The sequence below is a fragment of the Mustela lutreola genome, chromosome 1 (assembly GCF_030435805.1).
Source record: "Mustela lutreola isolate mMusLut2 chromosome 1, mMusLut2.pri, whole genome shotgun sequence".
Taxonomy (NCBI): Eukaryota; Metazoa; Chordata; class Mammalia; order Carnivora; family Mustelidae; genus Mustela; species Mustela lutreola.
Window position 1 is genome coordinate 9,795,753 of NC_081290.1, and position 12,731 is coordinate 9,808,483.

Here is a 12,731-nt window from a genome sequence, read left to right on the forward strand (position 1 = left end):
GAATTTCCTCAGTCTACCATTATCATCAAATTCTCGAACCATTTATTTTTTTAAAACATCTCTGCTGTGTGCCTACTATGTGTCAGATGCTCTCTAGTGCTTTGAATATATCAGTGAAGAAAAGCAGCAAAGATCCTTGCCCTCTCATGGTTTGTGAAAAACAGTATTTTACATGTCTATCATTCCACTTAAGAAAAGCCAAGTACAGAGTGGATACTCCCTTAGAAGAGCCCTATTCCTTCTGAAAACAAAAAGGTCAAAATGCACAGGTAGGAATTTCATGTAATGTAAGGAACTTCAGCTGGCTTTAAAATAGCAGTAGATGGGTCCTTGTCCTTGGAAATAATTAAATGGATGACCTTGGTTTCTTCCTTTGAGAAAGTGCCTAATTTGGCAATTTTCTTGATATTTAAAATTACATGTCCCCCTCCCATAATTAATCCTCCTGATTATGAAATACTAAGGAAATTATGCCTTTAGCAAACAGGAAAAAAAAATCCGTGTGTTTGCATTTCATTATGTATGTAACACCCACTTATCATTTTCTGATGAGAGTGTGTCACTGATCTTTACTTTATTCCCCAAGCCTGACCTACTTTGTGTCACGAACACTAAACACAAGTTGACTCCAGCTGGAGATATTAACAGCCTTCAGTGGGTTGTTAGATGATTTGTTTGGAGAAGTATGTGATCAGCATATAATAAACCAGGCTCATTTTATTCAGAATGTAAACACCGATAATGACATTTGCTGGAATGTAACAGAACTCTCAGCCTGTCAGCCAACTAGGTACTAATGTGGGGCTCCAAATTCAATTTCTTATTCAATCAGAGCTACTCTGGAAAGTATGGATACTGAGTTTTTGAAGGATGGGCCCCTTTCCCTCTAAACTTTTAACTCCTGATCCTAATGTGGTAGTAGCAACATTCCAGGCAATGTCAGTCCGCCTCTTGTAAATACCAGATAAGAGTACATCTCTCTTCATTGCTCTGAGGTTAAGAAAAGGTTAGTTGCTTTTTTCAGTGTAAAGTTTATGTAATTGGGCCATTTCCTGAAATGAAGATTTGACCAGCTTTGCCAGCGCATTGAAGAACTTAAATACTTCACCTATGTTGCTCAATTCTGGGCAAATAAAAATAAAAATTTTAACCAAAGACCTTTAAGAACTCTGGATAAAAGTATCACAGCAGAATCTTTTCCTCTTCCCCACCCCCCCCCCGCCCCGTTCTTAATGTCTATAAAACTAAGAAATCTGAGCTGGATTAGGAAATGGACTACTAGAGTTCTTACCCTAATGATTAACATTGAGTTGCCCAACGATAGCAAAGGTCAGCGCCACGTGTCCCCATAAACGTGCAGTCACCTGTCACAGAGGTACCACTGGTCACTGTTCAGATTTCCTTCCTGGGCGTTTAGAATCCCCAAACAAGAATAGGCATATGCATAAGCCCTAAATGAGATTATCGAACCTCATTGAAATATCGCACTTCTTCAACACACTGTTTCCTCTTAGTCCATCAGCCTCATAGAAAGGGGAAACCCATCCAGAAGCTTGGAGAACGTGTGTCGCTGGGCTTGCCAACAACAAAAGTCTGATCCGAACCACCCCGAACACCATGATCATGCAATTTTCTTAACCAGGCAAGACTTCGGACCTGCTGGAATGCAAGGTATTTCTATTAACGTGCAGAAGAAAAACTTAAGGGCATGACTTTCCAAAAATAACCCTAAATCCAGGAGTCTGTTCAAATGTTCAGCTCCCTTCTATCCTTTTCCACCATGCATCAGCCAGGCACACACTGTCTTTCTATTGCTTCCAGTGACTTCTGTGCAATTCACGATGTTAAATGCCACTTGAATGGTATAATGAATTATACTTGCCTTTAAAATAATGACTGTGCATTTGGGGTGTGGAGGGGATCCTGTCAAATGCGACGTGATTTCCACTAACCGCTTGGGAAGGGAACGGAGATGCCATGAGAAATGATTGCTGCCAAAGAGCTTTCTTCCAAAGTCAGCTTACATTTGTCTAATAAATTCCGACGTAGACTTTGGAAAAAAGTAGACGGATGAGTTTCTTTTCAACACTGATGGAATTTCTGGCTCTTTTTATCAGTACCATCGTAGGAAGGACCATTCACTAAAAACAGAAAGACGGAGCTTTGTTGGTGGGCAGAACAGAATGGTAACCCCAGGCAGTTCCTTCTCTTAGGGACAGAGAAAACGCAGACCCAATGAATCTTTTTAGAGAGCATTACCTGTGTGTGGCTTTCCCAAGAGAATGTGGCCTAATGCTAGCAGCGAAATAATACTGCCTCTGTTTCCTGAAAAGCTTTTTTTTTCTTCCCCCCCCCTAGGCAAAGGTCCAGTAGTAGCTCTTAATGGGCTTTCTCATAAAATGAAAATAAACGTAATTGTTATTCTCTACAGGATATGCTCCGGTCACAGGCATGTGTCATCCAGTGAGAAGTTGTACCCTGAATCATGAGGATGGTTTTTCATCTGCTTTTGTAGTAGCCCATGAGACTGGCCATGTGTAAGTCACTGTTGACAGCTATAAAGCGAAAAAAAAGGTCTTTTCTTTCCCGCTTCTCTCAGTATTGTTCACACTTTGGGCAGAGTACATGCCGGCATGCAACTCTCGTTCCTTGCCAAGTGTGAGGAGCTGAAAACAGGGAAGAGATCATGTGCTGAAACTAAATAAGTGACTCTGGCTGGCGGAGACCCCCCCCCCCCGCCCGCGCTTTTCACAGCGACGGGACGAGGAAGACATTTCTGTCCCATTTGTTCTCTATTTCACAGTCTCTGGGACTCCTCCGCCAAAGCCACATTAATTTCAAAACGCACAGTCCCCTGAACGGGTTTCCAAGAGTGAAATCAAGCACCATCCATGGCCCCTCTGGTTCTCACCCGTGAGGTCTCACTTCCGTTGCAGGCTGGGAATGGAGCACGACGGACAAGGCAACAGGTGCGGCGATGAGACCGCTATGGGGAGCGTCATGGCTCCCTTGGTGCAGGCCGCGTTTCATCGCTACCACTGGTCCCGGTGCAGCGGCCAAGAGCTGAAGAGATACATCCAGTAGGTCCCCTTCTGTGTGTCCCCAGAGTGTTTCTGTCGTAGCCTAAGAGATACATCCAGTAGGTCCCCTTCTGTGTGTCCCCAGAGTGTTTCTGTCGTAGCCTAAGAGATACATCCAGTAGGTCCCCTTCTGTGTGTCCCCAGAGTGTTTCTGTCGTAGACTAAGAGATACATCCAGTAGGTCCCCTTCTGTGTGTCCCCAGAGTGTTTCTGTCGTAGCCTAACACAGACATGAAACTGACAGTTAGGATTTGACCTTAACCAAACTCCCAGTGAATGAGAATGGTCACTCATGATAAACATTTTCTTAGGACTCAGAGCTTTTTGGCACCATAATCCCATAATGTAATCACAGTATTTTAAGCCATAAGCCTAGAATTTAAGAGGATTTTTAACTCTGGTCTCCTTTTAGTAAATCTATGGTGGTCAAACTTGAGTTAGGGACTAAGCGAGGACGGTCATGTGGCGCCCGCAGAGAGTGCCACATATGCCCTGTAGGGTGGGGGCTGGGATCTGTGCCATCCCACCACGGGGGGGGGTCCCCTGGGGGCCATGAATAAGGCTGTCACAATTCTACTGTATTCCTGAGTCATGTTTGGCTTCTTTTTTGGGATGAATAAGGATATGATGGGTCTTTTTCTGAATGGAAGTGAAACCAGAAACCTTAAAAGGTAGGACTCTGTGATCTTGCTGTATGACTGGATGAAACTCCAGAGTCTGTAACCTAAGCACAGTTTTTCATTAGGATGGGATTAAAAAAAAAAAAAAAAATTAATGAGATGAAATGCTTTCCTTTTTACAGTTCCTACGACTGTCTCCTCGATGACCCTTTTGAACATGACTGGCCCAAACTCCCAGAACTTCCTGGAATCAACTACTCTATGGATGAACAATGTCGTTTTGACTTTGGGGTTGGTTATAAAATGTGCACTGCGGTACGTCACTCACAGTCAGTTGAGATTTTGCATCTTGAAATCTGTTTGCTTCACTCCTGCTTGGTGAGCTTCGTAGGCTCATGGGTCAAGCAGAAGACTATCTACCCATGATTTTGTGTTTGATGTGTCTCTGTGCGCTGAGGCTAAGAGCTTCAAATATATCACCCTGTTTAATCCTTGGGGCCGACTAGATGGGAATTGGTATATTTTAATTTTGTAGACGAAAAAACCAAGACTAAAGAGATTAAGCCCAACTTGCTCAAATCACGCATCTGGTAAACAGGGCAGCTCGACATCGAGCCTGAGATGGTCAGGCTCTAAGGCTTTATGCTCTGTCACTCCCTTAGTTTTTGTGACCTTCAGAGATGACGTCTAAGCCTTCAGTTGATTGTTTTTCACTAGTTTGTTGGCTGGATTTCATGTATCTGTGACCATAGGGAAGGGTCGTCATGGTATATTCCCACGTGAGAATCCTATGGTATGGCCGGAAGGTCAGGGATATGGGTTTTCTCCTGAGGCTTGGTGGGCGATCAGAACGTGGGTCTCATACTTACTAAGTATATGACTTTAAGCACTTTATTCAATCTCTCTTAGTTTCCTTGGGTATAAAAATGTGGATAATGATAGCATTTATCTCATAGATTTGGTATCAGGGTTCAACCTGATGCTGTAATTACAGCGCTGAGCCCAATGCAGGCACATGGTGATGGGGTCCGGGATAGCCCATCCCCCACGTGGCTGTGCACATTAGAGCTGTATCGCACCAAACTTCGATATCAAGCTTTAGTAGTTCAGAAGAAGAAAAGGAAGAAAGGAGGGGTTTTCATGTGTTGGAGCAAGCCTTACGTGTAAGAGCAGAGAAAGTAACTATCTCAAGGTACTGAGAAGAAGTTGATGTGCTGTTTGGAATCTTCTGTGTGGGGCTATCTCCAGCCATTCGGTCGGTGTGTAAGGGACAGGCTGTCAGTCCTTTATTGCCTGCGTCAGTGCTTTAAGACCTGAGAATTCTAAAGCTTTGCCCCAATGTCACGGAAAAGTACAATTTCTAGATTAAGTAATAGGAATTAGAACAACAACAATAAAAGAAAAAACAAAAAACCCAGGTCCAAAATGAGTACAATTAAAAAATAATAATAATAAAAGTTCTGTCCATGAGGCTGTATATGGGTAGTAAGTACAGTGAAAAATCAACACGTGAATAAACCAGCGTTTGATTTTTTTCAAATCTAGAGAATGGTAAGACATTTTTAGTTACAAAGACATCAGACAAGTGAAGACCATACACAAATATGTGGCTTACACATCCATTTGGATATTATAATGTGGTGTTTTAGGAAAACAAAAAGAATTCTCATGTGTCAGAGTGCTGCAATTCTAGTCTGGCTGGTATTATCTCACTTATAAGCATAACTAATGCCTTACTTATAACTCAGATTCTCAGTCATGGATTGTTTTGAGTATTAAATATATGGAAAATATGTTCTCAACTACATGAATGCATTATGAGGTTTTGTTATACCTAGAACACCTCATCTCACATAGCAAGCCTTATAAATATTTTCTACTTCTAGTCAGCTCAGTATTATTTACAATCTAACTAGTTCATAACTAGTTATTTATAATCAGACTAGTCAGCTTAGTATTATTTACAATACAATTATTTACAAGAGAAGCTGTTTTAATAACTTGAGAGCTTCAAAACTATCTTAATAAGTTTTCACATTTAAAATGGTATAATATTTACAGATTCTTTAAAATTCCCATACTATCTATTTGAAAACCATGAAACAGAAATGGTATACAGAAATGTTGAAGACAACCGGAGAATCGCTAATTATTATTTATCATTGATAATTTAGAAAAGAAGAATACAAGTATCCTTTCCTTGGAATTAATTTGGAATTAATACTTGGGCAGGATTTTTTTTTCTTATCATGCTACAGCTGTTACTACTAATTTAAAATTAAAATACCCAAGGGACATGACATGAAGAAAGTGTCCACAAGGTGCCGTCGGACACAGGTTGGTAGGACATGCCATCTCTCTTTCATTGAGATCCTGATTCTCTCTCTTCCAGTTCCGAACATTTGACCCATGTAAACAACTGTGGTGTAGCCATCCCGATAACCCCTACTTCTGTAAGACAAAAAAGGGACCCCCACTTGATGGGACCGAATGTGCTACGGGAAAAGTAAGTATATCTATTTATACAGTGAAGATTTGAGATAGGTTTCCTCATAAGTGTCTTTAGAAGCCTGGAAAATTAGGACCCTGGCTGTCATCATTCTTGTACCAACCACGGTGTCTAGGATTTCATTACAGTAACGCACCAGCATTGTTTCCTAGGGCTTCCATGGCAAATTACCACAATCTTGGTGGCTGAAAACCACAGAAAGGATATTTTCTCATAGTTCCAGGAGCCAGAAGTCCAAAATCAGTTTCACTGAGCCAAATTCGATGTGGGGACTGGGCCATTCTGTCTCCAGAGGCTCGAGGGGAGGATCTGTTCCTGCGTCTTCCAGCGTCTGGGAGCTGCCCACATTCCTTGACTTGTGACTGCATCATTCCGGTCTCTGCTTCCGTGGCCACATGGTTTCCTTCTCTTCTGTGTGCAGATTTCCCTCTGCCCCTCTCTTCTAAGAACACATGTGCTATGCTGGCAGTGAGGGCCTGCCTGCGTAATTCAGGATAACCTCTCCAGCTCAACATCCTTAACCAAATCCCATCTGGAAAGAGCGTTTTCCAGATATGGGCGTTTACAGACTTGGGGGATTAGGACATCTTTGAGACCACCGTTCAGCTACTCCTAATAGAATAGGAAGCAACAGCTCAGGGGAGTATCTGGGCCCCTACTGATGGGATTTGATTTACTTGCTGGCATCCCACTCCTTGTGAAAGTTGTCCAGAAATAAAGTATCATGTGAATTTATACAGAGGATTTGGCCTTGCTCCTTGGGGAAAGATGCCCAGAGGTTTTAAATCTCGAATTGTGTAGTCAAGATTGAATGCTCAGAAACTGGCCAGGGGCCAGGCTACACTACTCATAAGGGGAAAGATCACCAAACCCAAAACAAAGCCATGTTAAGAACTCAAGTTGAAGAGCCTTGACTAGTTTGGAAATAAGATATTGTAGAAAGGACCAAAAGCTGGCAAGGAAAATTTATATAGCTTTAAATTCTTTTAAAGCCATTTAAAGCTCTATTTGTGTGTGAACTGTATTTGCTCTGATGATGCTAATAATAATAACAGTAAATAAATCTGCCATTATTGGTGTTTAAACTTTGTTAGGTATTATGCTAAACAGATTACAGAAAGTGTGTTGCTTTGGAAAAATTCAGTGTTACAAACTTCTGATTGAAAAAAAAAAAAAAACAAGAGCGACAATGAATTGATTCATTTTTTGCTTTATGAAATCTGTATCCTGTAAATCAACTCTGAACATCCAACTTCTCTAAACATATTTGTGTTATATTTGAATTTACCAAATTTGAGTTTTAAGAAACATTTTTATTGTAGGTAGGACCAAAAAAGCAAGTCAGAATGTTGAGCGGAACTGCTACTTGTTGAGCACCCGCCGTATGCTGGGTACCGTAAGCCAGGTGTCCCTGTAGTAACCGCCCTGCAGAGTTCCCACTAACTTGCTGGTCCGTTGGTCTCATCCTCTGCACAATCATTTCTGGGCCCTGATATTCTTCATCTAAAATGTAAAGATAACAAGTGCCCTATCTCTCAGCATCACTGTGAATGAAAATTTTGAAATATATCTAAGTGTTTTGAACACTGTGCATGTTTTAGATAAGTTAAATCATTCCAGAGGACGATGTTACACTTAAAAAGACCCTGATGATCTAGTTAATGAGGGATAAAGAGTAGAGCCATGCCTACTATGCAAGTTAGGTCCACAGATCATTCTTACTGGTTTTGTTTGATTAGTCATTTAAGAATTTGTCTGCATGAGTGAATTTGTTTTTCATTTTATACTTAAAAGTGCAAGTCTAAATTGTCCTAGTTAGGGTACCTTATAGTTTTAATTGTGCTAGGCTAATTTTAAATGCATTTTTACCTGCGGGGAGAGAAGGAAGAAAGGCCTTTCACTGGTGTAGTTGTATAATAATTTGAGCGTTAGCTTATGCCTGATTCTCATGCTTGCCTTTTGTCATCTTCCCAAGTGGTGCTATAAGGGCCACTGCATGTGGAAAAATGCTAATCAACAAAAACAAGATGGCAACTGGGGATCTTGGACCAAATTTGGCTCTTGTTCCCGGACGTGCGGAATCGGGGTCCGTTTCAGAACGCGCCAGTGTAATAATCCCGCGTGAGTAAACTCCTGTAATTCAGTTATTTTTGGAGAGATGAGAAAATGCTCCGGTAGTATGTTATCAGTATTCTGCTTCATGAAGTACATGTCAAATACCAAACATGAACACCAGGGGTTTAAGTGTCTGTTTTGGGTAAATCTCTATTCATCAATCCCGTAAAGCGTCGTCACTGGCGAAGACGAGGCTCCAGTGAAAATTCGAGATCTGGGAAGCATTGCCGTGTAGAAGTCCTCAGGAGCTAGGCAGGGAAGCTCTGTCCCTGTGCTGGGCCCCGAGGCTGGAGGGCCACTGCAGAAGCCCCGGTGTCAGCTGGTCAACCTGGGAGCAGCTCCAGCCAGGGGCTCACCCCCTCCAGGGTTAGGAGAGCAACACAGCTGAGCAGGACCACAGAAGGATGGCGAAAGAAGCCCGAGGCACTGGGGGAACAGCTCCATAGTCCCCCCCCCCCCCCCCCGTCAGACTAAATACAACAAGTCCCTCTCGTGTGCTCAGCAAACCTGAGGGCCTTCTTTCTGGTCTAGGGTTTACCAAGTAAGAAAAGTGCTTTCTTCAGTCTCTGGTAGCAGGATGGCTCTGGGAAAGTTTCTCATCAAGTATATCGAATGTCCCATAGCTGTTTTCACGGGAAGAGATGCCGGTAGTAGTAGTGGAAGTAACAAAAACAAAGAAAATTATAGTAAGAGTGGCTCAGGTTTGCTATGAGCCCTGCTCTGTCGCAAGTATGTTCCATGTGTTCCCTTGGGAAGTCCTCTCCATTGTTCTGTAAGGAAGGTGGGATTATTTTCCACATTCTGTGTAGGAGAAAGCTAAGACGTAGAGCTGTGATCAAATTTCTTTGGGTTCCATGGTATTATGCATGGGAGGAGATATAATTTTCCTCGGTCCGTATATATAAGTTTTTAAAAATTTCTTTCTATACTTTCACTGTGCATTCAAAATATACTGTTGGAAATGCTGATTTAAGCTGAGTTTTTGGTCCCCGTCTCCCCACCCTACCCCAGACACGCACACAGGGAGAGGATGGTGCTTTTGGAAAGGGATGAAAATTGGGAAGAGTGAGTTCATTCCCTTGGTGCCCACAGCTCAGCCGCTCTGGCTTTCTGCCTTCGAGCGCTGTGTCTGCAAGCTGCAACTGCTGGCCCAGAGCCAAGGGGCCTTTTTCAATGTTGTCTTTTCTTTTAGGCCCATCAATGGTGGTCAGGATTGTCCTGGTGTTAATTTTGAGTACCAGCTTTGTAATACAGAAGAATGCCCAAAACACTTTGAGGACTTCAGAGCACAGCAGTGCCAGCAGCGTAACTCGCACTTCGAATACCAGAATACCAAACACCACTGGTTACCATATGAGCATCCGGACTGTGAGTAGACGCTCGCTGTCTTTCCTGCTGTGTGGATGGGGTCTCCGCATTTGTAAGCCTTGTCAACACCGATCCCTTGGACTCTGGGGCCTTACTCGGTAAATTAGAAAACTCGATGTTTATAGGGGTAAGTCCTGCTGGTTTTCCAAGAGCGAGGCTCCTATAGTGCTTCCCCTAGAGAGGTGAGGACTGTGGGCTAGTTCCCGGCCAATAGCATTCCCACCGTCACTGCAGAAAACACCCGTGGAAAGCAGCCCATAGGAGACATGTTGCATTTCCTTGTTTGACTGGCATCTTTCTACTAGGAAACCCTCTTGAATTTTGTGATCTTTCCTTTTCGAAGAACTAGAGAAAAAACACTCTTCTTTTACAGTCAAGTCAGAAACGAGAAGATCATGACTTGAGAACTAAAGGCACATCATAACCTTTTACTTTTGTACCGTATCCTAGTTATTAAAAAGACACTTGGGGATTCCCTTTTAGTGTTTCACTTTATCCCTCTGAAGTTTTGCTTAAGTGTGTTCAGATGGGGACACCTCACCATGCTTCATAATTGTGTGGCTGAAACAAGATGGCTACATGATTACCATATGACACAATACACTGCTGAGTTCAGTTTAAAAGCTGTTTTAAAGAAAAGATGCATCCACCTAAGAATTCCAAGTTGTAATGGATCGAGAAGAAATGCATTATTTTTTATTGGTTTCATGGAAGCAAGTCGCATAAATTATATTACATTTAACTAATGAGATCCTACGTGAGGCATAAACCATACTCGGCCATTGGTTCCAACAAAGGAGAAACCCTTTTAATTCTCTAAGTGTCACTGAAATGAAATTGGTTCTAATTAAAATTTATTGAAGAACTGTGGTCAAATCCAGGGTTGACGTCAAACCTGGTATGCCTGGGACAGTCCCGGTCATTCCTATGCAGTTCTTAAATTCAGCCATTTTTCGCTCTCAGAAGTTTCACAGTTTGGATCAGCCGTGTGCCAAATATGTATCCTTTTCTGCTATTCTTTCTTTAATTTATTCATACAGTGTTTTGTTTTGGGGAAACCATGCAGAAACTCCGTATTTTACAAATAAAATCACTGTAGTGTGCAAATATGCCACTTTCTGTACGAAGTCGATTGAATGCTCCGTCTTTTGCAGCCAAGAAAAGATGCCACCTTTACTGCCAATCCAGAGAGACGGGAGATGTGGTGTACATGAAACAGCTGGTGCATGACGGGACACACTGTTCTTACAAAGATCCGTACAGCATATGTGTGCGGGGAGAGTGTGTGGTGAGTCCGCCCGCCTTCCCCGGAAGCTTCCAGTGCTCTCGTGCAGTTCTGCTTTGACTGTCGCTCATCTGCATGTTTTCGAAAGATGGTAACCCTGTCTTATCTGTAAAATCTGTAGAATCTAGGACAAGCTGAGGAGGCCTAAACTAACTGTGGGAGAAATTTCACTTTTCATAACGATGTTTGGCCGTTGGCAGAATCGAGATGTCAATACATCATTTTCCCCCCTCTTCCAGCCTCGTGCCTTTCTAAGTTACTCCGATCCCTCCGGTTGGGGATTCAATGGCTCAGGATGGACAGGGCCTTTTTTGCTTTGAGTATTTTACTAGTGGTCATCTACTTTTACACTACAGAGCTTTTTTCGAAAACGCAATGCTATATGTATTGTATCTTTTATTTTAAAAAGTAATAGACATTCTCTCTCTCGTGCCCTCTCATTCTCTCTTACTTTCCAATTGATTCTAATCTTAAACACTGAATTCCCACTCAGAACAAAAGAGGCAAAGATGCAAAAAGTGGGTTTTGCCCCATTGAGACTCTTTTTTTAAAAAACTGCGGTTGACTTTCTTGTTCTTGTTCCCAAGTTGAACCAATATGAAATCAGGATTATTAGCCGAACACGTTAGTCCTGTCTGTTTCTTCTTCATTTCCGCACAACCGAAGTGTTGTAGGAATGAATCTCAAGGATGCAGAGACCTCACGTTTGAAATGAATTTCCCCAGAAAGTAGAATCTGACTGTTGTCCATCTCTTACCCTCCCACAGTATCTGGTACATCCAACATGTGGTCGTCATTGTCTCTCCGCATTTTCATTCCAAACTTCTGAGTGCGGTGGCTTATCACATTCCCCGACCCCACACTGACTTCCGTGAAGGGGCCTGTTCCCAGTTCAGAAAACCTTCAGTGGTTCCCTATTAAGTGCATGTGAAAACATAAACTCTGCCTGATATTCAGGGCCTTTCGTGGCCCGTGCTTTGCAAATCTTTCACTGTTCTTCCCTTCTCATACAGCACTAACTTTCCATTGGCTTAAACATGCCGTCAGTATTGCTCTCTGAACCCACTTTCCGTGAGCGTACAATTTCCATGGCTCTGTTTTTATCCCTCTGTCTTCTTGAAATGCCTTTCGACAGGGCCCTGTGAAAACCACCAACACTTGGTCAAGTCTTTTTGTTGGTTGGTTGGTTGGTTGGATTTTAGTTTCAGAGATAGTTTAGTGATTCATCAGTCTTATACAATACCTAGTGCCCTCATGTGCCCTCCTCAGTGCCCATCACCCAGTCACCTCATCCTTCAACCGCCTTCCCTCCAGCAACCCTCAGTTTGTTTCCTGTGATTAAGAGTCTCTTATGGTTTGTCTCCCTCTCTGATTTCGTCTTATTTCATTTTTTGTAAAGTTTCGTTTTGCATCCCTAGACAGCTTGTAAATCTTATGCTAATGCCCATCTCATCCTTTTATTAGTCACCTTTCCAAATAAGAGAACAACGAGGGAAAAATACCATCTTACTTTTTGTCTTCTCAGCATCAACAATAATATCTGTACTTAATAGATGTTTGATGGGTCATGACTGTGTGTTGGGGTAAATATTTCATTAGACTGGGGGTTTTATCTGACAGTAGATTTTAACCTAGAGTACATGTCACTTGACTTCATAGTAGTTCTTCAAAAAGATTGAGGCATTAAAAATCAGAGCTAGAGGCACCTGGGTGGCTCAGTGGGTTAAATCCTCTGCCTTCAGCTCAGGTCATGA

The 12,731-nt window shown here is 42.3% G+C and overlaps 1 protein-coding gene across 1 annotated transcript in view; it reads left to right on the forward strand.

Annotated features, from left to right (window-relative positions):
- ADAMTS3 (ADAM metallopeptidase with thrombospondin type 1 motif 3) overlaps positions 1–12,731 on the forward strand; it is a 248,180-nt gene that overhangs the window by 206,112 nt on the left and 29,337 nt on the right. The window contains exons 7-14 of the mRNA XM_059159482.1: positions 1,515–1,671; positions 2,432–2,537; positions 2,937–3,080; positions 3,883–4,015; positions 6,093–6,206; positions 8,185–8,330; positions 9,517–9,692; positions 10,847–10,980. Of these exons, the coding sequence (XP_059015465.1) occupies positions 1,515–1,671; positions 2,432–2,537; positions 2,937–3,080; positions 3,883–4,015; positions 6,093–6,206; positions 8,185–8,330; positions 9,517–9,692; positions 10,847–10,980 (1,110 nt within the window). The remainder of the gene's footprint in view (positions 1–1,514; positions 1,672–2,431; positions 2,538–2,936; positions 3,081–3,882; positions 4,016–6,092; positions 6,207–8,184; positions 8,331–9,516; positions 9,693–10,846; positions 10,981–12,731) is intronic.